The sequence below is a fragment of the Triturus cristatus genome, chromosome 4_2 (assembly GCF_964204655.1).
Source record: "Triturus cristatus chromosome 4_2, aTriCri1.1, whole genome shotgun sequence".
NCBI lineage: Eukaryota > Metazoa > Chordata > Amphibia > Caudata > Salamandridae > Triturus > Triturus cristatus.
Window position 1 is genome coordinate 546,001,244 of NC_140586.1, and position 27,848 is coordinate 546,029,091.

A 27,848-nucleotide genomic window follows, 5' to 3' on the forward strand; every position below is an offset into this window, starting at 1 on the left:
CTCTTTATGCATTTATATGCCCTATTTTTTTCCAATCCTTATTGGACATCAAAGCATTCTGAAACATACAGGTCTTTACAGTCTGACTAACTTGAAACATGAAATTTTCATACACATGTAAATAGTACGAACTTGGTCTTCCGGGTCTTGCTGGGTGCTATTGGATTTACTTATGTCACCTTTAATGAAGGTGAAACAGTACCCATTTGGATTTTGCTTCAACTGAAAAAATTCTGACTGCTTTCCAAATGGCCATCTGGCTACTTGCTCAAACTAAATGCAATGTCGCTGTTTCTCCAGTGCCTTCCCTCGAGGGGGTCAATAAAAGCTAGAGTTCCTAATGCTAAAGTCCTCCACTCTCATTGGATACAATGGGCTACGTCCTTGTCAGCCGCGGATGTCGAATTTGTCTTTTGCCCTTCTTTGAAAACACGAGAATTTTTACATATTTATCCCTTTGCCTTCCTCAATTCTGCTGCTTATCCAACATAAGTCCATCATTTATACCGATGGATCAGCACAGCCGATTCTAAGCAGCAGTATTCTGCCGCATGCGGCATCATTCTGGGCACTATTTCCAATGGTGTTTTTCATCCTCAAACTACTCACACACAGTCTCTTTGAGACCGCACTGCTCAGTTGGCTGAATTGAAGGCTTTACTTCTTGAACTTGAAAATATGGATCCTAGGTTCCCCACCCTTATAGTTTGTGATTCACCTTACTGCGTACAATCCTTTAATGAGAATTTACATTTTTGGAAGCAAAATTACTTCAAAGATTCAAAAGGCAGCACAATCAAACACAAGTTGCTTTGGGTTAAGGTGGCAGAGTTTCTAAAGATTGGTTGCACCAGCTCATGTTATACATACTTTGAGTCAATGTGTGGGAGCACATGCTTTAGGGAATTCTCTGGCTGACGGAGTGACCAAATATGCAGTAGCCATATCTAAAATTGCAGCGGTTACCCGCTCTCAAACACGTATTGACAATGATATCTTAACTGTCTTAAAAATGCCACCCCTTTACCAAAGGGATTTCCTTCTAAATATTCCTACCATTTAAATGATCACCATGTTCCTTTTGTTAATATCCCTGGCGTTGGTGATCATGTGAGTCCCAACGCGGACCGCAGACCTGATTTAACTGTGGTTGCACATGAGGGTATAGCATCTGCTGCCACCATTTCACTGTTACAGCAACTATATTGGTGGCAAGACTCATACCAACAAACCAGAAAATATGTTTTAATTTAAGACATTTGTCAACAGGTTCCACTGTGGCTTGTCCACCACATACACAACCGTTTATTTCCAAACAGCCTTTTGGCTGCATTAACTTAGATCACTGCGGTCCTCTGATTTCAGATACTGTGTTCAAATATATTTTGCTGGCAGTTGATTCCTGCTCTAGATTCCTTTGGGTTTGGTCACAGAGCTCAACTGATGCTTGAACTGTTAATAAAGACTTGCAAGTCTTTATCGGGACATATGCCTGTTGCTCATTCCACTCACAACAAGGTCTGGTACTCACTTCTAAAGCGTACTGTAATTCGATGAAGTGCATTTTTCTTCTCTGTATGGACCTGAGGACAATTCTGGTGTGGGGAGAATGAACCGTGACTTAAAGCAGTCCTTAACAGCCAGAATATTAGGAACAGAGCGTAGTTGGTTGAACCATCTATATGGGGTTCAGTGAGCTTTAAATAACCTACCTAAAAGATCTCTGAGTGGGTGGACCCTGTACGAAGTACTTTTTGGCATCAAGATGTATGTTCCGGACCTTGATGGTCCAGATGCTGTGGCGGCTGCCACCACCTTTGACGTAGATAACCATTGTGCTGTGTTACAGGACCTACAAGAGTTCCGTGAAGCTAACTCACGCAAACATTCACCTGCAACTCACCCTTCTGCATTTGCAATTTCTCTCCCAGTTTCCGGCAGGCATCTGAAAATTGGTGCTCGGGTTTGAGAAAAGGTGGCAATCAGAAAGGAATTAGTCCCAGCGTACCGTGCTTCTGTTCCAGTTCTTGGCCTTCAAGGTACCCAAACTGTGATTTTGCCACCAATTCCTGGATAAAAAGACAATAATTTTGTCTCCATTGAACATGTCAAGCTACACCATGTGGCCAATACTTCATAGTATGCCACAGAATAGCAGTTCTTTCCTGCAAGACTTTTAGTTGCAGCCGGTGAGCACCGCCAATGCTGATGCTTCCAGTCTGGGGGTAGGGAAAGCTGAGCCCTCCGTCAACAATTTCACTGACATGATACTTGCTTCTAATATCACATCTTCTACATCAGATGCCATTTATAATGATCCACAGTTGGAAACTCCCTGTGAGTTGGCATTTTCAAGTCCTGCTGCTCAATGCCAATGCCTCCTGTTTTTGTAGCTAAGTACCTCTGGGTACTATATGGATTGAGATAATTTTTCATCTGACAGTTCTGTTTTGTACACGCCTCCAGCTCAGATTTGTGCTTTATTTCCTGCTTAAAAGGCACTTATCTGGTTCCACCTTGGATATATGTCTGGAGCATATTCTCCTTGGTTTTCCTGTTCTTGTGGATTGTATTTGTGACTGGTTTTTTCTCACTGATCGATGGCCAGTACCTTCTGGAATGCTGTGCTACAGAACTGGTCAACAGGGTGCTGTCCACCCGTCCTTCATCGCATAAAATGAAAAGAGACTAGTCCGTTGTTAACAAATCGGCCGTTACAGTGACTGATGGAATTGTTTGGGATAAAGTTCCTTTCGACAAATTTGGTCCAATGGAGTTCATGCAGATACCATCTGTGTTCAAAGTATCTATGGGTGATGTAATAGTACCTGGGTTACAGTCAGATGATTGGGGAGTAGAAACTGTAAATTCTATGCTTTTTAACTTAGAATATTATGCTGTTTTTGAATCAGATGACCTATACCTTAATTTGACTAACAAGGCTGATGTTATGTTCTGCTACCATCATTATGGGCACCATTTCCTACATAGAACTAGCAGACAGCATCCCCAGTTTAACTATATCTAATGGGAACACTGCCCATCTCACCTCAGAAAATTCAAAAAAGCAAAGAGATAAGGATACCTATTTCACAGGATATGATGCTTCAGACCCCACGTCATATTATTTTTAATTAACTCCAACACCACCAAAGAAATACATGCTTAGTCAAACAAAGCTTATATATACCAATCAATCGTTAATCAATTGGCTCTTAAAGATTATAATGACTGGAAGGACACCACTGATTTGAAATCAATTTGAGGTACAAAGTCCTGGCTGATTCAGGGCACCCGAATGATTTTCCAGAATGAAGCAATCCAGCAAACTACTTATTTAGGATTGGTAAAAATTAAAGAAATGAATGCCCTGACCATTCCCTCTGTGGCCAGTTTTGATAATTGGCAGAATCATACAAATTACATTGAAGAGCAGTAAAGAACAAGTTACTTACCTTCGGTAATGATGTACCTGTAAGAAACATTAGTTAGTTAGATTCCTCACCTTAGAATAACCCCAGGCGTCAGGCTGGATCCGTCGCTAGGCGTCGTCTGCAGCTCCGTGTCCGTCGTTGGCCTCGTGCGCCGGAATAACGTCATCGGAGTACTTAGACGCCGCCCTCGCGCGCTTACGTCAGTTCTTGTACATAGCTTTCCGCGCCAGGAACGCAGAGCCATGCAAGAGACCGACACTGGTGCCAAAAAGTCTAGGGCCCTGAACAGGATGGCCTAAACCCTAGTGGTCGGTTCGCAGAACGGGGAGGATGGGTGGGTCGGTGAGGAATCTAAATAACTAATGTTTCTTACAGATACATTGTTACCGAAGGTAAGTAACTTGTTCATCTGAAAGAAACACGTTAGTTAGATTCCTCACCTTAAAATAGATACCCCAGCAATACCAACCCCGGTGGTGGGTCTGCGAACCAAGATCACACCAGAAAGTCCTGGAGAACCGAGCGGCCAAAGAAGTCATCTCTCCGGACTTGGCTCTCTAGGCAATAGTGCTTGGCGAACGTGTGCAGTGAGGCTCACGTCACCGCCTGACAGATGTCCTGCAAGGGTACTCCCCGTCCCAGGGCAGTAGTCGCCACTGTGGCCCGGGTGGAATGGACTCTCAGTCCAACAGGAGGGTCCTTTTTTGCCAAGGAGTAACAAACCTTTCTACACAATACGACCCACCGTGAGATGGTCCGCTTGTGTACAGCCCTCCCCTTCTTAGCACCTACGTATCCAACAAAAAGTTGATCTTCCATCCGGAACTGTCTGGTGCGGTCCAAATAAAAGGACAGCGCACGTTTGGGGTCCAGACGGTGGAGCCTCTCTTCCTCTTTCAAAGGATGCGGAGGCAGAAAGCAGGTGGGCAATGTGACAGATTGCCCGATGTGAAAAGGGGTCACCACTTTTGGAAGAAAAGAAAGACGAGTCCGGAGGACAACCTTGTCCGGATGAACAGAAAGAAAAGGAGGCTTAGATGACAGAGCATGGAGCTCACTCACCCGTCTAGCCGAGGTGATAGCTACCAGGAAAGCAGTCTTAAGAGTCAGAAGACGAAGGGGACAATTGTGAAAAGGCTCAAAGGGAGAGCACATCAGAAAGTTCAAGACAAGATTCAAATCCCACTGAGGCATTACGAAGGGGACAAGAGGGAACATGTGAGTAATGCCTTTAAGAAAACACGAAACAACAGGGGATTTGAAAAGAGAAGGCTGATCAGGGAGCCGTAAGAAAGCAGAGATCGCAGAAAGATAACCTTTCAAGTTGCCCAGAGCAGAGCCCTGCTGGGCCAAAGAAAGAAGAAAGAGGAGAACCTTTGCTGTGCACCATGCCACAAAGTTGTTCCACCTGCAGGCGTATACCGATTTTGTGGAGGGACGCCTGGCTGCCAGAATCACATCGCAGACTTCAGGAGGCAAGTCAAATGGCATCAACTGTCGCCGCTCAATCTCCACGCATGGAGGTGGAGACTGGACAGGTTCGGGTGGAGGACCGTCCCCTGCGACAGAAGGTCCGCCTGAAGAGGCAGTCGTACCGGAGGATCGGTTGTCATACTGAGTAGCTCGGGATACCAGTACCTTCGTGCCCAATCCGGAGCCACTAAGATGACTTGGGCCCGGTCGCGCCTGATCTTCTTCAGCACTCTGGGCAGAAGTGGTATAGGCGGAAAGGCGTACAACAGACCGCAACTCCACTCGCGACGAAAAGCTTCTCCGAGCGAGTGCCGTCTTGGAAATTCCAACGCACAGAACTGCTGACATTGCGTGTTCTCTTCGGTGGCGAATAGATCTAACCAAGGCTCTCCCCACTGCAGAAAGAGACCTTGCACCACGTCCGAGTTCAGACGCCATTCGTGATCCATCATGCACCGGCGGCTGAGTTCGTCTGCTCTGGCGTTCAGAGAGCCTGCCAGATGTTGAACCACCAGGATGATGCCCTGGTGTTCCAGCCATGTCCAGAGGCACAGAGCCTCCTGACAAAGGGTCCACGACCCCACCCCGCCTTGTTTGTTGCAATACCACATGGCGGTGGTGTTGTCCGTGAACACCTGCACGACACTTCCCCGGACAGAGGGAAGGAAGGCTTTCAGTGCAAGCCGGATCGCTCTCAGCTCCAACAAGTTGATATGGAGTTGAGACTCCGCCAGAGACCAGAGGCCTCTGATCTCCGCCTCTCCCATATGGCCCCCCCATCCCAGGAGGGACGCATCCGTCACTACTACGTGCTCCGGTTGGGGTAAGGAGAGGCATCTGCCCCTGACCCAATCGCGGTCTGTGAGCCACCACTGCAACTGTTTAGCAGTGCCCTCCGAGATCAAGACATGGTCGGACAGGTTGCCTCGATGCTGGGCCCACTGAAACTTCAGGTCCCACTGCAGAGCCCGCATTCGCCACCTGGCGTAATGCACCAACAGGATGCAGGAGGCTATCAGCCCCAGAAGCCGCAGCACCAACCTGACCGAAACCCAGGATAGAGGCCGAAAGATGGAAATCAGAACCTGAATATCCCAGACCCGCTGTTCCGGAGGATAGGCCCGGAACTGCGCCGAATCTAGAACCGCTCCGATGAAGAGGAGCTTCTGGGAGGGTCTCAGGTGTGACTTCGGCACATTGATGGAGAACCCCAGCAAATGCAGAAGGTCGGCCGTAGTCTGGAGGTGGGACACGACTGCCTGGGGCGAGCCCGCCTTCAACAGCCAGTCGTCGAGATAGGGGAAGACTGGAACCCCCGATCTGCGCAGATGAGCTGCGACCACCGCCATCACTTTCGTGAACACCCGAGGGGCACTGGTGAGGCCGAAGGGGAGCACGGTGAACTGAAAGTGCTCCTGACCCACCGTGAACCGCAGGTAACGCCGGTGGGCCGGCAGGACGGAGATGTGAAAATAGGCGTCCTGCAAGTCCAACGCTACCATCCAGTCTCCAGGGTCGGGTGCAGCCAGAACCTGAGCTAAAGTGAGCATCTTTAACTGTTCCTTCCGGAGGAAGGCGTTGACGCTCCTGAGGTCCAAGATAGGGCGTAGGCCCCCTTTGCCCTTCTTGGGAACCAGAAAGTAGTGGGAATAGCAACCACGACCTACTTCTGGCCCAGGAACGCGCTCGGCGGCCTCTTTGGCCAAGAAGGCCGTAACTTCCTCCCGCAGAAGATTCAAGTGATCCCCCGACATACGGTGGCCCTGCAGTGGCATGGCTGGAGGGGTCGTCTCGAAGGGGAGGGAGTAGCCCCTTCGGACGATTTGCAGCACCCACCTGTCCGATGTGATGGATCGCTAGTGGAGCAGGTGATGGCGAACTCTGCCGCCCACTGGCGTGGAATGGGCCTGAAAGCTCGGACTAGGAGGGCTTTGAGGCGGATGCTGCCGGGGTGGATGTGGACTGACCGGCACGTTGTCCTCCAGTACCACCTTGGCGGAATCCACGTCCGCGTGCTGGTTGGTTCTGCGGCCGGTGGCTAGGCGGACATGAGGAGGCGCCCCTTCCTTGGCCACGAAAGGGACGAAAGGCGGAAGTTTGCGGCCGCGGGCCGAGAGACCCAAGGACTTGGCAGTTGCCCGGGAGTCCTTGAAACGAGCCAGCGCACTATCCGCCTTCTCACCAAAAAGGAGAGTGCCATCAAAGGGCATATCCATGAGGGTACTCTGGACATCCCCCGATAAAGATGTCGATGACATTATCGTAATTAACAACAAAACAATCAACCTCAAAGAGATGACAAATTGCAAAACATCAAACTGTATATATGTCATCCTATGCCCCTGTGATATCCCCTATGTAGGAGAGACCAGCAGAGAGTGCAAACTACGCATAGGGGAACACAAGTCTAACATCAGGCGCAATAACCTTACAGCACCATTGGTCAAACACTGGATGGAGTCCAACCACACCGAAAAGGACCTACGTTGGACCATTTTAGAAAAGGTCCGCACCCAAAAGGGCTCTGACAGTACTCGTATTCGCAAAAAACGAGAAGTCTTTTGGATTTACTTTTTGGACTCAAAAACAAGGGGACTAAATGAGGAATTACCCTGGGAAAATGCTATTATATAAGCATCATGTCATAGTTACTTATTTGTCTAAACAGACGAATTTGTTCGTCATCATGCCCTACTATGTTTTGCAGTAACAAAAAACCTCCTTTGAATCATTTTTCCCTGCCCTCTACCAGGTTGATGGGCTCCAACAGAACCCTATCGGGAGGCTTCCCACACCATTCTTCTGAGCCACGCTCATTAGGACCCTCTAATTCTCTGTCATTAACCACACGATCCGGGATGTCTCTACCTTGATATCTGACCAATGCCAGTCTTGACAATACTACTATTTTTAGCAATTCCAGTCATGAATTGAGGACACCCCATTCCGATTTCCTCTGCGGAATCCACAGCCACTCTTTACATATTACACTTGACGTGGCTTGCGCACTGCCTCTGACGGTATTTAAACAGCTGTTTTCTATCAGGCTGTTCGTTTCACTTTCCACGGAGAGGGGCGAACCGACAACGGAGAAACTTCAGCATTCCTTGCACCCTGAACGAACCAAGAGAAAGAATCGAAACAATTAGGAAACCTCTTTCCGGTAAGCATTTCGAAAACCGACGTAATGGCCCAAATATAAGTGTTTACGACCCCTTGCTCATTTCACGAGCACTAACACTAATTGTTTTGTTTCGCTCCCAGACCTTGTGGCCATAGTCCATTCCATCTTTACATCAACCCTGAAGCATTGCAACAGATTGCACGCCCGTTCAGAGCAGCGAGATGCTTTTTCTCTAACCCAAGTAGGTGTTCCATCATACCAATTAGTTCGTTCGAACGTCATCCGGAGCGTCTGTGAGAACAGGTCTTTACCAGTCTGTTTTTCGTTTTTTCAGACATTTGATTTCTACTTACCGGTTTAGAAGCTCCAACTAAGAAAATCCATTAAACTGCTAACCCCAGGTAGATTTGGTCCACGGAACGTGACCCATGTCTCACTCATAAGCCTTAAAAAATATATGCTTTATAATTGAAATGCAAACACCTTTCGTTCTGTATTCATTTTTAGATCTTGCACTCCCTCTAGTGGACGAGCTCCACTCTATCGGTATACTCGCCCCCTGTAAGAACCTCTGAAGTCGTATTTTTGAGCTTGAGGAGAGATATATATATACATTATCTCAACTGTTTTCTTGGTGAGCATGTTTATTATTCCCTCTCGCTGAACCATTAATTCCATACAGAAGTAGTGCCTTTATTCCATGCATTGGCACCCTAAACTCAACTGTCCTTTCCTCTTACTTCCTGACTTCTTGCAATTATCCTCCTAACTGTCCCATCGGCCACTCAATTATGGCCAACATATGTGGGTCCTGATTAACTGTTCCCAATCGAATACCCTTCCTCAGATTTTGTATAAAATTTTCAAGATGAATTATTACATTCTGAAGCCTTATTGATTGTTAGTTTGAGTAAATTATTCCCCCCTTTGTTTCACGTATTCTCTCTAATTGTCTTATTTTATTCTCATTATGTGTGCAACTTCCATAATATAAATTGTGTATCCAATGTTTAACCGCTCTTCTGTCTAGACCAGCGCCAATTTAATATGAATACTGTTATTTGTAATTGTCTGAAAATCAGAGTTTCAAACGCATATATTTAGAATTAGCGGTTCTTGTGTATAATTTCTGTTTATCACTTGGTAGGTCCCATGGAAATCGCACTTGAATAATCTCTCGCCCTGAAGAAGGTGTTACCCCGGAGAAAGGGGGTGTTACACCGAAACGCGCGTCGGCGTCCCGAACTGAACTGTTCGTTACACAGATCCACTAAGACCCTACAAATTCATAAGAACAATTCCTTTGTTGTTCCATATTCGGTCATTCTTGATTGTACTTATCTGTGTTTGCTTTACACCTAAGAAGACTCGCCTACCATTTAGGGCCTGTATATTGTTCATTTTTCTAGATTTTAGGATGCATGTGATATTTGTTGTTATGGTGTGAATGGATTTCAGTATGAATGGGAATGTTTGAATAATTTTATATCACTGACTGTCCATGGGCACCAATGTCTTACAGGACTATTAGGTCCTTTGCTTTGTTAAACTGTTGCTGCAATTTATAAATTCTGCGTATTTATTAAGCAGGTTTTTTCAATTAATTTCAAAATTAAAAAATGGATTAACACCTTATTTTGACTTGTTATTCTTACATGGTCTAGACAGAGCGGTTTTTCTGTTTTAAAAAATGACTTAGATGCATTAACTAAATAATTTTAGGTACAGCAGATACTTTTGTGTTTAAAGATGTGGACGCAGCCAGGCGTGGCACCTGAGCGCCACCGTGGTGGAAATCACCCTACCCAGCGAGTCCGTGGTTTCTAGTCCACACCGTATGGCATGTCATGCTGCACCTCGCCCATCAGCAAGCGCCTGGGAGAGACGTGTCCGGGCCTCCTCCGGGCACAGGGGCAGCACGTCCTCCACCGCCTCCCACAGAGAGTGGGAGAAACGGTCCAAGAGGCAAGCGGTGTTCACCGCAGACCCAAACTCAGGGAAGAGAACAGCTTCTTTCCGAACTGCTCCAACCTCTTGGATTCCCGATCCAGAGGAGCGGACGGGAAGGAGGATTGGGAAGTTGAGGCCTGGATAACCAGACTCTCGGGGGTGGGGTGTTGGGACAGGAAACTGGGGTCACCCGGAGCAGGGCGGTGGCGCTGGGCCACGTTCCGATCCACAGGAGGAACTGTGGAGGGCTTGGACCAAGTGCCCTGCAGAACGTCTATGAGGGCCTCATTGAACTGCAGCAGAGGCTCTGTGGAGCTTGCTGACGGTTGAAGCACCTCTGTGAGGATGTTAGTCCTCACGGCCACAGCAGGCAACTCGAGCCCCAGGGCTTCGGCCGTCTTGCGCAACACCACTGAGAAAGCTCCACCTTCCTCCGAGGCCACAGTCGGAGGAGAAATGAAACCAGCGTCCGGGGAGGTGTCCAGACCACTGGCATCCCCCAGTTCATCTGCCCAGTCCTGTGAAAGTTGGGCCTGTCTGGCCATAGGGTCCTCAGGCCCCTCCCAGTCGCCCCCGTCATCCGATTCCTGATAAACAGGAGGAATGATCGGAGTCGGGCGGTAGATGAAATGCACATCCATCGGCGTCGGGTGCGGCGTCAAGCGGCCCGGACCGGGGCTAAACCGGGGAACGGCGACGGGACCGAAGTCATGGCCAAAAGGAAAGCACTGACATCCGCCAGAGTCGCGTCAGTCCCAGGGACCGGCGGTTATGGAGACGGACGCGGATCCTGCGGCTCCAACGGAGCCGCGGGGTGGGATCACCCTGACCCTGGGCCGAGTCGCGCGACCGGCGAGGGGAGTCCGAAGAGCGGTGTCGCCTCTTGGACTTCTTTGATCGCTTCGACTTACCCGAAGACTTCGAGCCCGACGAGCGATGATGGTGGCACCGAGTGCCGAAGCTCGAGAAGCTTATGGGACCGCTCCCGCCTAGCTTTCGAGGTCAAGGCCTGTCAATCGAGGCACGACTCCGCGTCGTGGTCGACCCGCAGGCAGTAAAGGCACCGGCGATGGTGGTCCGTCACCGACATCAGTCGATGACAGAAGTCACAGGCTTTAAACCCAGGCATCCTACCGGCACCAGAGTCGAGTCGACAGTAGACCAAAAAGAGTCAAAAAGTGTAGTCAAAAAATGACTAAGGGGTAAGCTCTTCCCGGATCGGCACTGTCTGGCGCGGAAAAAAGGAGAACTGACGTCAGCGCGCGAGGGCGGCGTCTAAGTACTCCGACGACGTCATTCCGGCGCACGACGCCAACGACGGACGCGGAGCCGCAGACGACGCCTAACGATGCGAAAGGGGTATTGCTACAAAAATCTTTCCGGATCCAGCCTGACGCCTGGGGTTATTCTAAGGTGAGGAATCTAACTAACGTGTTTCTTTCAGATCAGCATGGTGAAGAACAGTACATTAAATTGTTTGTTTTCAAGTCCTGGTGGTGGGTATTGTGACCTGTACACTTAAATAGTTATCATGCTCGTTTTCTTAATTCCACACCTTGGTTTAAATTAAGTAACGCTGATCCCTGAAATCCCAGTCAATGCATTCTGATACCATTACTACTTATTCAGTTGTAAAGTTATGTCAACAATGGTTGAACATTCCACGCTGTCTGCAGTAAAACAGCATCTTTCTCTCCTGTCCAAGGACATGAACTTTTCAGATTATCTTTTGGGTCCCAAATCCCCACGTTATAAAAGATTTATATATGCTACTTATAAAGAAATCTGGAAATTATCCCAAATGAAAGCTGCTGCATGTTTGAGACAAAAAGACAAAGATAATTTGGACAAAGTACTAGCCATTTTTGATAATAGTATTAATATGCTGTTTTCTCATATTTACAATTTAAATAACATTGTCTCGTCTGTCATTGATATTGTGCAGCATGACATGTCAACCTTGTATCATGGGCAAAGTCAGCTTAGATCTTTTATGTAGTTTAGCCGGACACTTCAAACGCTTAAAAATGGGCCCGCTCCGTGGCATTACCTGAATTATACTGATTTGTTTTCACTTTTTAATCTAATACATAAGCAACAATTGATGATGGCCATGAAAGATGTGAACTATACAATGCTGCATTTAGAAAAATCAGAACAACTCCCATTCACTATAGCTGAAATTTCACTACCTATTACTGTAGGAAAGTGGGTTTCTGTTGCAGTAACCCCCCCCTTTTCTTGCCTAATAGCTGATGCACTTTTCCTTGTTGTGCCCTGGACTCCTGCCAATCAGGTGCCCAGGGTCTGTGTTCCTTCCCTAAAAACTGCCTAACAGCCAAAACCCAAATTGGCAAACCCTGGCCACATGTCAGCCCCTGGTTAATGGTACCCTAGGTACCCAGGGCCCTGTGACCAGGGAGGGCCTCTAAGGGCTGCAGCACTCATTGTGCCACCCTTAGAGGCCCTGTACCCTAACACACACACACACTGCTCTTGCAGGCTGAGTGTCTGGGTACAAGGTAAAACAAAGTCGACATGGCACACTGTGTGCCATGCCCACCACCTACACTGCCTTGGCATACATCAGCCACCCCTCTAGCTGGGTGCCCTATGCCAGTGGTGTGGCCACAAGTGAGAGGCAGGATAGGGGGTGTACCCACCCCAGGACAGGGACCCATTGGTCCCAGCCCTTCACCTACCTGTAACGTCCCTAAATCCAGTATTTAGGGGCACCCTGAACCTTCCGTCCGCTGATTCCAGATTCCAAAATACAAAGAAGAGCAAGAAGAAAGAAGACCTGCCCTGCAGCTGCTAAGAAGAGGAAGACACCAACTGCTTTGGCCCCAGCCCTACCGGCCTGTCGACCCTCAAACCTGCTCCTGCTCCAACCCGGCATCTCTTTTGGCCAGCAACCTCACAAACCCGGAGGACCTGGCTACCTTTAGGCTCTAAGCACCTGGGACTCCCATGAGTAGAGGCTCTACTCAAAATCTACTTCTAATCCCTGGCAGCAGCCCGGAACCGGGAACCCTACACACTCTGCACCCGCCAAGCCTGGCCTGTGCCAGAGTGAACAAAGACCACAAGGACGACCCCACGGCGAATGTGACCCCGAGTTCGGCACCCAAGGACCTCCCTCGACACTCCTGAAGAAGCCTGGATCCTCAGAACCAGGTGCCCCCCCAAACCGCAATCAACAGAGGGTAAGATTTCCCAACACCAAAAGGCACCCCTGCACCCGGCTCCCCGCGGCCCCCTGTGCCCAATCCCGGGGTACCTACCTATCCTCCAACTACCCAACTTACCTCTCGAAGTGGTGGTGGCACCTGAAGAATCTTCGTCCCCGAGCTTGCAGTCTTTTTCTAAACCGGAAATTTCCCATTGAAATCAATTGAGCGCCCAAAGGCTCAAAAGCACCCTGCACCCAGCTGCCCTGGCAGTGCAACCTCTACACCTATCTACTTCCCCACTTGCCCTGAGTACGTGACCAGGAGCCCAGCTCCCACAGACGCGTGGCCTGCTAGTCAGCAGCCACCAACCAAGGCCCCACTACCTCTCATAGGATAACATTGGGACTAACTCTCTCTGCACCCGGCCGCCCTTGTGCCGCTGAGGGTGAACCAACTGTACCTACCTAACCCTGGGAGACCCCTGAGTCTATGCCCAGAACCTTAACTCTGCCAATCGAGTACTTACCTTTAAACCGATAACTCAATTTTCTCCATAGGATAACATTGATTGGCTTTTCCTGAAATTTCTTCTAAGTGTGGACTTTTCAAAACTCAAAATATTCACCAAAAATCAGCCGAGTAACGAAAATACTCACCTGCTCTTAGTTAAGCTCCCAGTGCTGGATCTTGGTGCCCAGCACTGACTCTGAAAAATACTTACAACTGTACTTACCAGTGACCCAATTTTCTCCCATAGGAAATCACTGACTGTTTTTCTGTGAAATTTCTTGGGTCAATTTCTGCAAACTTTAAATATTCTTTAAAAATCGTAAAATTTCTGAAAACGTAATTACTTACCTGTTTTGGATAAAGGTCCCAGTACTGAGTCTAGGCACCCAGTACTGGATTACAAAAGTAACAAGAACATACTATACCTGCCACTTGAATTTTCTGCCAGAGGGAATCATTGACTGTTTTCTATGAAATATTTTCTGTCAACTTTTAAAATAGCAAAATATTGTCTAAAAATCATCACAGTAATTAAGTCAAATTTTATAACTTGTTTCTAAGTACTGTCCCAGGACTGAATCTAGGATCCAGTCCTGGAATCTCAAAGTAATCCAAAAAGTAATCTATTGCAAACAACTTGAAACTTCCATTGAACTCAATGCATTATTGTGTTTAAAATTGTGTTGCCTATTGCAACCACTTGTAACTTTCTATTTATATCAAGCATCTCCTTCTGAGAAAGTATATTTTAATACCTATTGTTGGTTCTAAAATAAAACAAGCATATATTTTTTATATATAAACCATTGGCCTAGAGTTCAGTTATTGAGTGTGTGAGACCATTTGCTGACGGAGTGTGTGCAACAAATGCTTTACACTGTCCTCTGATACTGTCTTACTGCTCAACCAAGCTACCACTTTAGAGAGTAAGGTTATATCTAACTTTAGCCTCTGCCAAGCCTCTGGGGACTATGGACTCTGTAGACCCTGTACCTATTTGGGAACAGTATATACAGAGCCACTTTCTCACAATTACAACATTTCAATTCACCGCTTGCATGAAACATTTTCCTGTTGGTAGATACGAACCCCTAGGTAGCAGCTACATACATGAGGTATGGTCACTCCCCTTTGCTTATCGTTGTGAGTGTAGTGACAAGAAAGTTTTTACCACTGGTGAAGAATCCGATTCTACTGTTGAACATACACTTGTTTGGAAACACGTAAAAAATTCACGGCACATGTAACACTTTACAAATTTAGCATGGTATTCAGAAAGAACTTCACTTCCCGCAATTCTCCCCTTCATTACGGTACTCTCTAATGGGAGTTATCTCATTCTTAGTGATCAAGACTATAGACGTCGGGCTGGAGTCCCATATATTTTGCCAATTTCCCAGTTAGTCACTTGTTGCAACAGTGTCTTAATTCCCCCTTCACATGGGATTGTAGATTTCAATAAACTACGCAGACTCAAAGCATTATTGTTTCTGTAAGAAGTGGCTCCTACATCGGGTCGTGAGACCTTCGAATTGTAGGTGGCTAGAACTTCTAGTAAAATACAGTATTTGTTAAACACTAATCTTCCCCTGCATTTTGGAGAACTAGTACATCAAATCTTTAATGCCTCCAGTACGGCTGGCCTTGCACACTTTTTAAAGTTGTGGGCTCCGGCCCCGCTAGTTCTTTTCAGACCATCTTAGGAGTAATACCGACTTTTATCCACTCAATTTTCTCTAGTGTATTCAGAGGATTCCCGTTGCTGTTAGTCCTCATTTGCAGCATTCTTATCTTGTTCCTGCTTCTCCGCAATGGATGTTCCTCTTGCAGGTGCTCTGGAACTGGCATCACTCCGATATTACCATGAGCGTATGAATCAAATCTTTGGAATGCGTCTACTGCAAGAACTGGATCTTGATCGGTCATTGACATTTCCACTTGTCTGGTTTACCTGCATGCGACCTGTGTTCCACTGCATCTGGTATCCCTTTGAATGGGCATTGGATATTTGCCTGGCTTCGTAAATACCCTTTGCCTTGGACTTTGGACTGCTGATTAACCCATTTTCAGAACTGTCCTTTGGGCTTGCGACTTCTACACAATGCGAAGCATACGAGGAACCGTGTGCATTAGCACATGGCTCACAAGATACAGGCCCTGTGAACACGGACGCAGGCGGTGCGGTAACTATCTCAACATCAGCAGAGACCAGCGAGCATCTTTGTTCGTTGGAGCTTGTGATGTGGACTGTGGACCAATCGTTATGTGTAGAGCCGCATTCCTTCATGGAATCTTTGGCCTACTAATGGCGAGTAAAATTATGGATTCTTCCGAAGCACCTTAATTTGATCTCTTTTACAAATTGACTTTTTAATTTCGTTCAAATTTATAGTCATTTGTAATTCTGGAATAAGGCTCTGAGTGAGCTTATTTTCAAATTACATTTATCATATCTGTTATCTTTGTAAGTGCTAGTTTTCGAACCAAAGGGAGGGTGTTGTGTGTTTCCTGCATGGCCATTGCAGTTTCCCTATGTTAGCCTAACTGTGCACGTTGTAGGCCTTATTTTCCCTTGCACATGTTACTATATAACCATGTTTGCTTTTGTGCCACATTGTACTTTCACTCAGAATCAGCATATGTTTTTGTGCTCTGCTCTTTTCCTGAGATTTAGTCTGAACACATTAGACAAGGTCAAATAACAATGTCCCTTGGAATTCTTTCTGGCCAGGCACTAGCACCTAGACATAACACAGAACAGCAGCTATTGTTTATGTACACACATGTCCTATCATATAGATGAGCCTATTAGCAACAAACACACACACGAACAAGGATTCTGAGAAAGGGGCGCTGCATCTGCAGAGATGTAGAGCGTTAATCTGTGAATGCTGAGGTACGGGTCTGCCAGTAATCCCAGAGATCTTTGATATATAATCATTTAGGTTCATTAGCAAGAGATGGGGGTTTAGGTTAGTCGGTCCTATAAAATGACAGGACTTTTCATGATATATGGATTATTAACCATGCTAACAGTATTTTTAGTATGCATTTGATTCTAATTGTGACATGTATACTGTATTTCAGAGAACGATAGTTTGAATACATTTTCATGGCTCCTGGTTATCTTATTGTTGATGAGTATGAGTGAGAGAGTGAGAGGGTGCTTCCTGTTACCGCGATCCCTTAGATGGTCGAGAGAGTTGTGTTCTGGAGTGCTAATTCACTTTTTTCGCTGGTAAGGTTAGGTGGCACTATAGCTAGTTGGGCTAGGACCAATAAGTAATGAGGTGGTATGATGACTCAGCCCCTACATACTGATGTCCTATGGTTCTAGTTATAAACAAGGGTAAACCCAATGAAGCCACCGGGACCTGGGTAGAGAACAGTACAGTAAAAAGTGGGTCCCAGTAGGACAATTCTCAAGAACAAACACAATTAGATACCAACAGGCATTAATTTGTTAAGTGAATTAATGCCTGTCGGTATCTAATTGTGTTTGTTCTTAAGAATTGTCCTACTGGGACCCACTTTTCACTGTACTGGCATATCGTTCTAAGTATTGGTCTGTTCTAAGAGCAGAACCCCTGCAACAACGTGCAGTATTCGATTACACCAATGGGAAATCTGCCCTACACCACCGTAGGCTAGCTCAAAGGCATTTGTACAGAAATATGCATATTTTTGGGGTCACAATTCAGCAGACCCAGAGTCCTATTATTACAAACTTATATCTTCACCGGAAAAGAAAATATGCTAACTGACATTTCCCAGTTGTCGTCACAAGAGTATGACTTTATCGATTTAAAATCCATATGGGAAACTAGAGATTGGCAGGTTTAGGGGAACAAGACTTTTCTTATAGCATTCCGTAAACCATACTGTAGTAAGGTAGGATCCTTCTAGAATGGTTACTGCCAGTCTTTGCTTGGTGTCGGTATGTTTTGACGAGTCTGACTGGGATCCTGCTAATCAGAACACCAGTCACTGTGCTTTCTCTGTAAATGGACCATGGTAAGTACTTTTGTACCTCCCCAACTGGCTATTGGAGTACCCTTGTAAGTCCCTAGTATATGGTACTAATGGACCCAGGGCATAGGTACACCAGGTTTCTCCCATGGGCTGCAGATTGCATTGTGCACCCATGGGAGCCTACTTAAACTGTGACTACAGGCCTGCAATTGCAGTCTGTGTGAGTTGGTGCTTTCACCTCTCACTACCGATATAAGTTTCTTTATGTATGAGGGCACTGCACTTAAAACCTATAAGTCACCCCTATGGCAGACTCTTCAGGCCTGAGGGCAGTGTGCTTAACCAAGTGCATGACACCCCTACAAAACCCAGAGGCGATTCTCCAGGATTTGTAAGTGTGGTCAGCCATTTTAATACATATAGTGGACGTCCGTCATTACAAGATATTTTAACTATATAGTGGCTGCACCGAACCTAGTCATGTTTGGTATCAAACATATTGGAATCATACCCCAACACTGATTCCAGTGTTGGAAGTATGATCCCATGTACAGGGGGTGGTCCTTGGGGAAACCCCATGTACTACCGTTACCAGGCTTTTAGGGTCTGACAGCAAGCTAGTGCTGCTGCCAACCACATACACGATTCTGCCCTCCTGCTGCTGAGCCAAGCTAAAGCAAGAGATAGTAGAACAATAGGTTTTCTATCAGAGGGAGGTGTGACCTGCTCCCAGACACAACTTAGTGTATTGGGCTGCGGTGGGGGCGCTTGCCAATGGCACCAGAATGCTTTGAAGGGCACATTTGGTGCCCTCCTTGCATACTCCAGTTTAAACCAGTTCAGGGAAGCTCCTGGCTCCCACTCTGGTGCAAAACTGGACAAAGGACATGGGAGTATCCTCCCCACTGTCCAGCTCCTCCTCTGGGAGGGACCCTTGAGTTGTTCAAACCCTCCCCTTAGGGTACTAAAGGACTTACCTGTGAGTGGGTGCTCAGATTCATCGTGGGACTAGACTGGGCTCCTGCCTCCAGCATCTCTTCCTGCCAAGGAAAGCATCCTCATCGCATCCTCTGCAAATGGGCCTTCCTTCTTGGTGAGCTTTTAGAGGCCCTCATGCGACTCCTGTGCCTTTGGGTCCTCCTGAGGGTCTTCTCCTGCTTCAGTGGGTTCCCCTGCTTGCTCAGGGCCTGCCCGACTCTCCTACTTGTGGTGAGTCCCCTAGACCACACTGGTCCCAACGTTGCTCCTTCTTCTCTCTCCATGCCAGTTGCAGCTCTCAAGGCCTTTTGGTGCTCCCGCCGGACACCAACCCCCTGGTCTTCCACTTCTCACATGGGAACGCTCATGCATGGCTCCTGGTCTTCCTCAGCATCACCTTGACCTCACAGCTGCAGCAACAAGTTCACCATCAACACTTCTGAACCATCCGACAACATTGGGCATTGATCTTCCGTGCCTCCTGGTCACCTCCGAGTGGCATAGATTCTGTACCCGCTGCTTACAGGTTCTTCTCTTCACGACTTCACCCTTGGATTTCCCTAGACACTTGAACAGGCTTCTCCACTGGCATATTCTCTGAAGTCCTCCATTGTGATCTACGGCGGTTTCCGAAGTCACTTCGCACCTATGCACACTGCTTCCCTGGTGTAGGTATCCTGGTTCCTGGGGTATCCACGTGTGGGATGACTCTCCAACCTTCTGTCTTCCACTGGCTTTCTTCAGGGTCCCAGGGCAAGGGTCCTTTTTCTTAAAAACTGCAACCGTGACTTTTCCGTCAACTTCTATTGGACACGTGGCTGTGTTTCCACTCGGCACGCAGCGTCCGTGGGGTTACTGGTCCTTACCTTGTTTGGTTCCTTGTGTCACCAGCTCCTCTGAGTCTCCTGACCCAAGTCCCAACTTCGGTGGCAATTCGCATTTTGCTTTTTTAATATATGGTTTAGTCTCCCCCTGGAGACCACTGTATTTTGTGCTACTTACCTTATTGCAATTGAAGTAATATTTTGTATTTGTGTTGATATCTCCAGGTAGGAGATATACCAATGTGCTAGGGAGTGTTGAGTAATAAATAGACATATTTTTATATACATACTTTGTGGTTCTTTTTCGTTTAACCTATACTACATGATTAACCTGGTAAAACAAGCTGCTTAACACAACTTTAAGATAAGCCTGAAGGCTGCTCTTCACAGCTACAACTTTGAGAGCTTTCAAAGGTTATCAAAGCCTACTAAAATCACCATAAGAGTGGCCTGGATAGGTGCAAGGTCCCTCACCTAAATAAGTGTGCACCATGTACTAAGCCAGCCTCCTACAATAATCCTGACTAAGAACTTGTCTAAAGGATATTGGTGAGGCCTGGTTGAGAGTAAAGTAACCCACTTAAGAGAACTGCCTAGTCAAAGCAAAGAGACTGGCCTACAGTCACAGAACTCAGGAAAACTGCTCCGTTTCAACATATGAAGCCTATACCACCTATGCTTAGATCTAAAAATTATGTTATTCTGTGTAGTATGTAGAATACATTTCCTTTATGCATAGTATGCAGCTCTGTTGCGATAGTCAGCCTCATGCATCAAGCCAAAATCCAGTCGGTAAAATACCGAATCGCTAATCACACCCGTTAGCGAGTAAATAAAACCTAATCCCAATGCATCAACCCGAATACAAAAATCGCTATTTAAGGAATCCTTAAATAGCGATTCCTTAAATTGCGATTGCATTTAAGGAATCCCAAATTGAGATTCCTTAAATGCAATGCATGAAAGTTAAAAAATTAGCGAATTCGCTAATAGGGGGAGCAAATTACCATGAAGATGAACTGCATGGTAATTTGCTAAAAGTTTGAAAAATGCACTTTTGTGCATTTTTCAAAGTTTCATGTTGCGCACACACATGCCCTTAGAGCATGTGTGTGTGCAACATATGTGCACATATCAATTTCAGGGGTGCAATTGGGTGTCATTTTGACACCCTTGCACCCTTGACATTGCATGAGCAATTTGCGAGAACCTACTGGTACTCGCAATTAGCTCATGCAATCTCCAATTCATTCCTATGGGCCTGGAGGCCCATAGGAATGATTGGGACGGCATTCCTTAATTGCTACTAGCAATTTGCTAGTCGCTATTAAGGAAAGTTAAGGAATCGCTATTTGAATAGCGATTCCTACATGCATAGCCTTTTGCTATTCCTTATTAGCGATTCCTTATTTTTCGCTAATAAGGAATCGCAAATGGCATTGTTGATGCATGTGCCCCTAAATCACTTGTCTTTTCCTGAACAAAAAGCAATGGCTGGACATTTGCTAATTGTGTCTAATGTTTGACTGCTTGAGGTGTTTGTCGCTTTGCCCCACGCTACATCTCTAAGATGCGTAGGACTGATTGCCCTTGCTATGCTGACAGTCAAGGGCAGTAAGAGTGTACTTGTCCAGCTTGCAGCTCCAAAATAGGATGGCTCCCAGGACACCATAGTCAAAAGACCTTAACCACCATGGTTAGTGCCCAGTAGTCCTTACCTACCCTGTGCCCCTCGAACGAGATTGGACACACAGTTTATTCTTTGTTAACATAATTCTAGTTATTCTTGAATTTAAACAATTAAATGTATTATAAATGCAACTATATATTTATGCTCAACGTTTTTCACTAATACCTTGATAAAGTTGGGAACAAAGATGGTGATGTGGAAACAACTTGTTTCTGATCCATATTTTGAGATTCTTTCAACATCTGCATCTGAAAAAGGATGGAAAGAAGGAAATAAATTACAAAACTGATAAAGAATATGTTTCCTAATGTAACTGTAAGAGATTCCTCAATTTCCTCTATGAAAGTCCAATATTTTGCTTGTCTGTGTCAATTTTCTGGGGTTTAAATAGGAGTTAAGGTCTGTTTATTCGTGTACAATTCTTGTGTGTTTCATTTGTAAAAAACTAAAGGGGATATTCACAAGGACTTATCTCCGATTTATCTCAACCTTAATGCATCAAAAGTGGAGATAGACCTAACACCACATCCACAAGCTGGTGCAAACTGCAGACATCGCCAATATTCCCGCGATAACTGCCCTAAAATTTATCACCACAGTGGACACCACCAACTAACCCTAATGAGATGCAGAACATCACGAAAAAACCACAACACCACTTTCACAACGAACTGCCAGATCTGCGAAGCGAACCAAAAACAGGCGATAAGCCACGGTAGCCGCAGGTATTTAACACCTGCATCAAGCAGGTGTAAAGACAGACAACTACCTGCAGTAGGCAACGTAGCCCCGCACACAGCCACACCCGAAGAACAAACTACGCCATGGAGCTACTCATCAGGCAACTCGGAGCCCCAACAGGGCCACAACACCCACTGCCACCACCCCCAGGACCGCCACCACCCCCAGGACCCGGACCCGCCCCCCCCTCGGACCACCACAGAGGCAGTACAGAGTAAGACAGCAGACCTACCGAAAACGCACCACTCTCACAGACCTAATGCCTGAGGAAGTCATTGCCCACTACAGGCTCAAAAGGGCAACCATCCTCCGCATCATGACCCACATCGCACTCAGGCTGACAGTCCTAACACATCGGAGAACCAACATCCCTCCGCAGACAAAGCTGCTGGCTGTGCTTCACCTGTTGGCCTCTGGTACCATCTAACCAACAACTGCCAAAGTTGGAGGGGTCTCACAGCCAGCCCTATCAAAGATCATCACACCTGTCCTGGATACCATCCTCAGCTTCATACCCCAGTACCTTCACTTCCCAGCACTGCGCAGGAACAGCTGGAGACAAAGCAAGACTTCTACACCATAGCCGGATTCCCAGCCGTGTTAGGGGTAATCGACTGCACACATGTCCCACTTGTGCCCCCTGCGTATACTGCACACCACTACCGCAACAGAAAGCATCAGCGTTCCTTCAATGTGCAGGCAATAGTGAACCACCGGGGACTCTTCACCAATGTCGTTGCCAACTACCCAGGCAGTGTGCATGATTCCTTCATCTTCTGACAGTCCATCTTCAACCAGCGCTTCCAGGATGGAACATATGGAACGGGACTGCTCGTTGGTAAGTGCTAAATCAACACATCACACACCCCAAAGCAACCAACACACAACACACTACTGTGGGAATGCACACGTGACCAAACCACATAAAACATGTCAAACTACACAACCACCTACCAGACACGACACGACAACACCACTCCATGGTCATCCTGGGCTAACCCTGCACCCAATACAGACATTTCATGGCACCTCAGCCACACAACAGCTGAACGTGTGGAGATGCGGAATGCAGCCATGTGCGAAGATGCAAGTGACCCGTGAGTGGGAATGTACACACATTAGAAGTGAGGCATGGATGTGCAGGACAGACATGGGTATGCAAACAACTGATATGTCCATGCAGATCACAACTGGTGGTGACTGGAGAGTAGTGAGCAGTGGACGCAACCATGTCACCCCAGGCCGTGGGACAGATAGCGGAAGTGTCACATGCTGTGTCCCCCCCTGTGTGTGTGAGCATAGTGGGTTGGCCTTGAGTACACCAGGGCTGCAGAGGGGTGTGGTGACAAACCCCGTTGCACAGGGCGTGGTCTACTACTGGGAAGGCCAATGTCACTGACAGTGCGGCGCCGCGTGGCCTGCCACGAGGCCGACGCCATGAGCAGCAGGGCCTGTGACCTTGTGCGCCTGCTGCACCCCAGGACGCTGATGCACAGACCAGGCCTGCCCGCCCCATCGCACCAGTGCCGCACTGCTCACCTGCCGACACCGTCGTGTGTCAAAGAGGGCCCAACACGTGCCGGTGCAAGCACCAAGCCCCAGTCCCGCGTCCTCTGCAGCCTCCGCAGACCATCACTGGCCCCCCCGACGCTGGTCCACATCACTCCTTACTTATTTACATGCTCCACCGGCATCCTCTTTGGCCCAGTAGGTCTCACATGTAGAACAGTGTCCTGAGTCCTGAATGGCAGTGACCCCAAGTCCGTGGCAGCGGCCACAGCACCAGACTCCCTTCGATCACTGAGGCATAATTCCATATCGCAGGCCTGCGACACGTGGTGCCACTAACCCTGTTCAACGCAAGCCGGTGACAAGTGATGCCACTAACCCTGTGCAACGCATGCTGGCGACACGTTGTGCCACTAACCCTGTTCAACGCAAGCCGGCGACACATGGTGCCACTAACCCTGTGTGCCATGAGTGACCGTCATCATCCGGCGGAACATCGTTGGTGTCTGAGCCTGTGGTCTGGGGGTTGTCATCAGCAATGGACAGGTACGGACTTGGTGTCTGGCCTGGGTCTTTGGCATTCATATCCGCCATGTTGCCGGACACAGCTGGCATGTGCTCTCTGCATCATGCCCTGGGGGTAGGCCTCCCATTCTCCCCTGTGACACTCCGCGGAAGGCACCTATGACACATGCAAGGGCCTGCTCTGCCCTTATGACCCTACCCCAGTCTCCCGCAGGTTAGCGTCCCGTGGCGGTGAGCCCATGTCGGCTGCTGTGCATCCGGGGCCACTAGCCCTGTGCGACTCGAGTCATTCCCCCTTGTTGTACTGACATTGCATTTCTGAGTGCCTGATGACTGTTGGAGTTGTTGCCAGCACCAGCTACTCCCTGAGGGCTGGCTTACACTCACCCCACAACCAGCCAGCACAGGGGTCACTGTATTAGTGGGCCTGCCATCACATCCTGCCGAACCAAGTATTGACTCTTTTCTCCCTGCACTGTCACAGGTGATCAAGGATATGCACTCTGCCCTTGGATGATGACACCCCTCCGAGACCCAGACACACCCGACCAGAGGCAGTACAATGTGGCCCACATATGCACCAGAGGCATCGTTGAACGCACATTTGGCATGTTAAAGTCACGTTTCAGGTGCCTGGAAGGCACAGGTGAAAGCTCCTGTACAGCACGGACATCATGTGCAAGATGATCGTTGCATGTTGTGTGTTGCACAACATCTGTGTTCGCACCAATGCCCCATGGACCTCAATTCCTGAGGTACCGGACGATGATGGTGACGATGGGGCAGGTGGGCCACATCCCACTGCAGCTGCGGCAGGAATGGCCCGTAGGAACTCCATCATTGACACTTACTTCTCATGAGCTAGTCACATTGTGGCCGTCCATGGCAAGCATGGGAAAATAGAAGATGTCCAATTGCACTGCATGTGTGATTAAAACATATTTGCAGGTTACAGGTTGTACTTATACATTGTCATGTTACATTTTCCTGCGGTTTCAGATGTGATTTGCCATGTTGTGCACATTTGCAGAACCAGTTGTGTCCTGTGTTCAGATGTGGAGAGGTTGCTGTTTGTATCGGGATGTTATCAATGTCGAGGTGCACTTCTGCTTATGTGCATATGCTGCATGGTGGGCGAGTCGCTCCTGCGGCTCTGATTTGTCTGCCACTGGTATCTTTCATGCGGTGTGCCTGTCAATTCTGTTCTTCCATGGTGCTTGGATGTTGTGGTGTACATATTGTCCTCTGCAGTCGGTCAGGGTGCATCCGTGGTACTCCGCTGTTGATGTATTTTTTTCTGTGGCATTTTCCGTATGCTGTTCTTGTGCTTTTCCCGCATTACCCGTGAGTATTGCTGCCCTCGCGCTTGTTGTTACTGTTTTCTGATCACGCTTTGGCCCATCACAGGTTTTTTGGCTTTGGGGTTTGTGTTTTTATCTCCGTCGAAGTGGTTGTATTGCGGGCATTGGCCGCGGTTTCGGCAAACTATCGCATGGGGTCGCCTTGTTGTGAATTCCACGTTGACACAGGGTTATTTTCCAGCAATAGGCTGCAATGTTGAGAGTTGCGTTAAGCTACTCTTGAGGTAGTTATCACACGTTCTTGTGAATATAGCCCTAGATGTTACTCAGAGTCTGGTGGGCCATGCATCATGGATGAAATTGTGTATGCAGACAGGCTGTTTGTTCTAATTTAAGAAAATACCTGAGAAGGAAATGTTTATTTTTGACATGAGGTTACAGCTGTAGCTTTCTCTGTTCAGTCACAGTCTCTGATTCAGGGTCGGCTCCACCGCTATAGTGGAGGAGCGTCACCCCCCCACCCCCCCCCCCCCCTGTCAGCACCCTCCAAAACATGAAAAATAAAACAGGTTTAAAACACATTTTTTATTGTTTTATTTTCCTTGTGTTGAGTTTTGGTGGCAGGACCACAGTGACGACAGGCACTGAGGGAAATGGTATGTGGAATTCCTTCCCTGCACATGATGGTTTGGCCGGCCGTCTCAGGCCGGCCAAACGGTCATGCACAGTGAAAGTTGTCTCCAAACTAGTAACACAGCTGGGTTGGAGAGAGCAGGCACAGACTCCCAGTCTGTCCTGGAGCGCAAATCGAGGAAGCTCAGGCCAATCCTGAAGCTGCTCTCATACGTGAGAGCAGCTTCAGGATTTGCCGCAGGGCAGGCTGGGAGCCTGTGCCTTCGGAAGAGGAGAGGAGAGGAGCAGACGAGCACGACGCAATGGTGGAGGGCAGTTCTTTTTTATTTTTTACATTTGTCTCCCTTGTCCCCCTTTCCAGTCCAGGGGAGGGGAGATTCATTGCACATGAAAAAATCTGACTCCCCTGGGCTTGGAATTTATCAGGTTCGATAAACTGCATCTAGAGCTTTTGTGAAATAACATGCAGATTTTGGTGCTTACAATCCCCAAATCCTCAAGTCAAGGTAAATTGTGCACTCTTTTCTCCTGTCAATTTCAAGCAGGTTTGACTTGCCGAAATGTAACTAAGATTCTGGACTTCCTTTCATCTAGTAATTAACAGGTTCGGTACACTCTGAACAACTCAGATGTCGACACCTACACAAACAAGTTTGTGCAGGGGTTAAAAATAACTTGAAAAACCAAAGGGGATGATGGACGGAGTGTTGAACAATGCAAGCACTCACCCCCAGTCAACTTATCTGGGTTTAATCCATCATCATTCTTTAGCTCACTCCACCACCCCAGTTCAAACATGGCCATATGCAAATCAGTCTGACCCTGTGCCTCATGGGAACAGTCCAGCCCGAACTGCCAAGCCATGTCTTCCCTGGACCGGAAACAAGCATCCTGGGACCGGTTTCTGGCTAATCAGCCGTCATCAGCCAGGCTAGCTTGAATCCAGTGGCAAAGTGAGCATGGGACCCACGTCTGGGCATACCCTGCCAACTTAGGGCGAACAAAGCAAAACCAAAGGGTATGATGGACGGAGTGTTGAACAATGCAAGCACTCACCCCCAGTCAACTGATCTGGGTTTCAGCCATCATCATTTTTTGGCTCACTCCGCCACCCCAGTTCGAACATGGCCATTTGCAAATCAGTCTGACCCTGTGCCTCATGGGAACAGTCCAGCCCGAACTGTCAAGCCATGTCTTCCCTGGACCGGAAACAAGCATCCTGGGACCGGTTTCTGGCTAATCACCCATCATCAGCCAGGCTAGCTTGAATCCAGTGGCAAAGTGAGCAAGGGACCCACGTCTGGGCATACCCTGCCAACTTAGGGCGAACAAAGCAAAACCAAAGGGGATGATGGACGGAGTGTTGAACAATGCAAGCACTCACCCCCAGTCAACTGATCTGGGTTTAATCCATCATCATTCTTTAGCTCACTCCGCCACCCCAGTTCAAACATGGATATACAGTTCAAATATCTTGACATACTCATAAACAGGGCCACAATCTACCTTTTTCAATCTAACTACATACAGCTTTAGCTATCTGGCAGACCTTCATCTCCACAACATACAACTATATCATGAAGAAAGGTGCTTTGGGCCAGCACTCTTCAGTCATTGTCTTGTTTGGATGAACTCCCTTCAGGGATTGGCTCAATTGGTTGTAAATTACATTCTGGTAACAACACTAATCACAATTTCAAAATTTACATTTACATGTCTTCATAAATGACTGAGGAAGGAGTTTGTCTCTGTAGCAGTTGTACCTCACATTTGTGCTCTCTTTCCCTTAAACTGAGGATGGCGAAAATACACTGATATAAAGCATACGATTGGAACTGTTTCCTGCATGCAGGATGTTGTGGTTAGTGTAGCGTCCTTGCTGCAGCTGTCACTTGACCGTTGTAAAGTAATGTAAAATTAATTTAATTAATGCATATCTAATTATGCTGAGTAATTAAAATAATCCTACGCCTATTTTTGACCCTCTCCCCAAAACAAATTGCTTAAATTA

The 27,848-nt window shown here is 47.4% G+C and overlaps 1 protein-coding gene and 1 long non-coding RNA gene across 2 annotated transcripts in view; one reads left to right on the forward strand and one right to left on the reverse strand.

Annotated features, from left to right (window-relative positions):
- The window catches only part of HFM1 (helicase for meiosis 1), a 3,754,865-nt gene that overhangs the window by 791,479 nt on the left and 2,935,538 nt on the right, over positions 1-27,848 (reverse strand). Inside the window, exon 32 of the mRNA XM_085599940.1 lies at positions 21,294-21,376. Coding sequence (XP_085456066.1) covers positions 21,294-21,376 — 83 coding nt within the window. The remainder of the gene's footprint in view (positions 1-21,293; positions 21,377-27,848) is intronic.
- On the forward strand, positions 7,967-9,660 carry LOC146834671 (uncharacterized). The gene is made up of 5 exons (XR_014960322.1): positions 7,967-8,070; positions 8,172-8,272; positions 8,366-8,432; positions 8,539-8,665; positions 9,179-9,660. It is a non-coding gene; the product is annotated as an uncharacterized LOC146834671 (long non-coding RNA).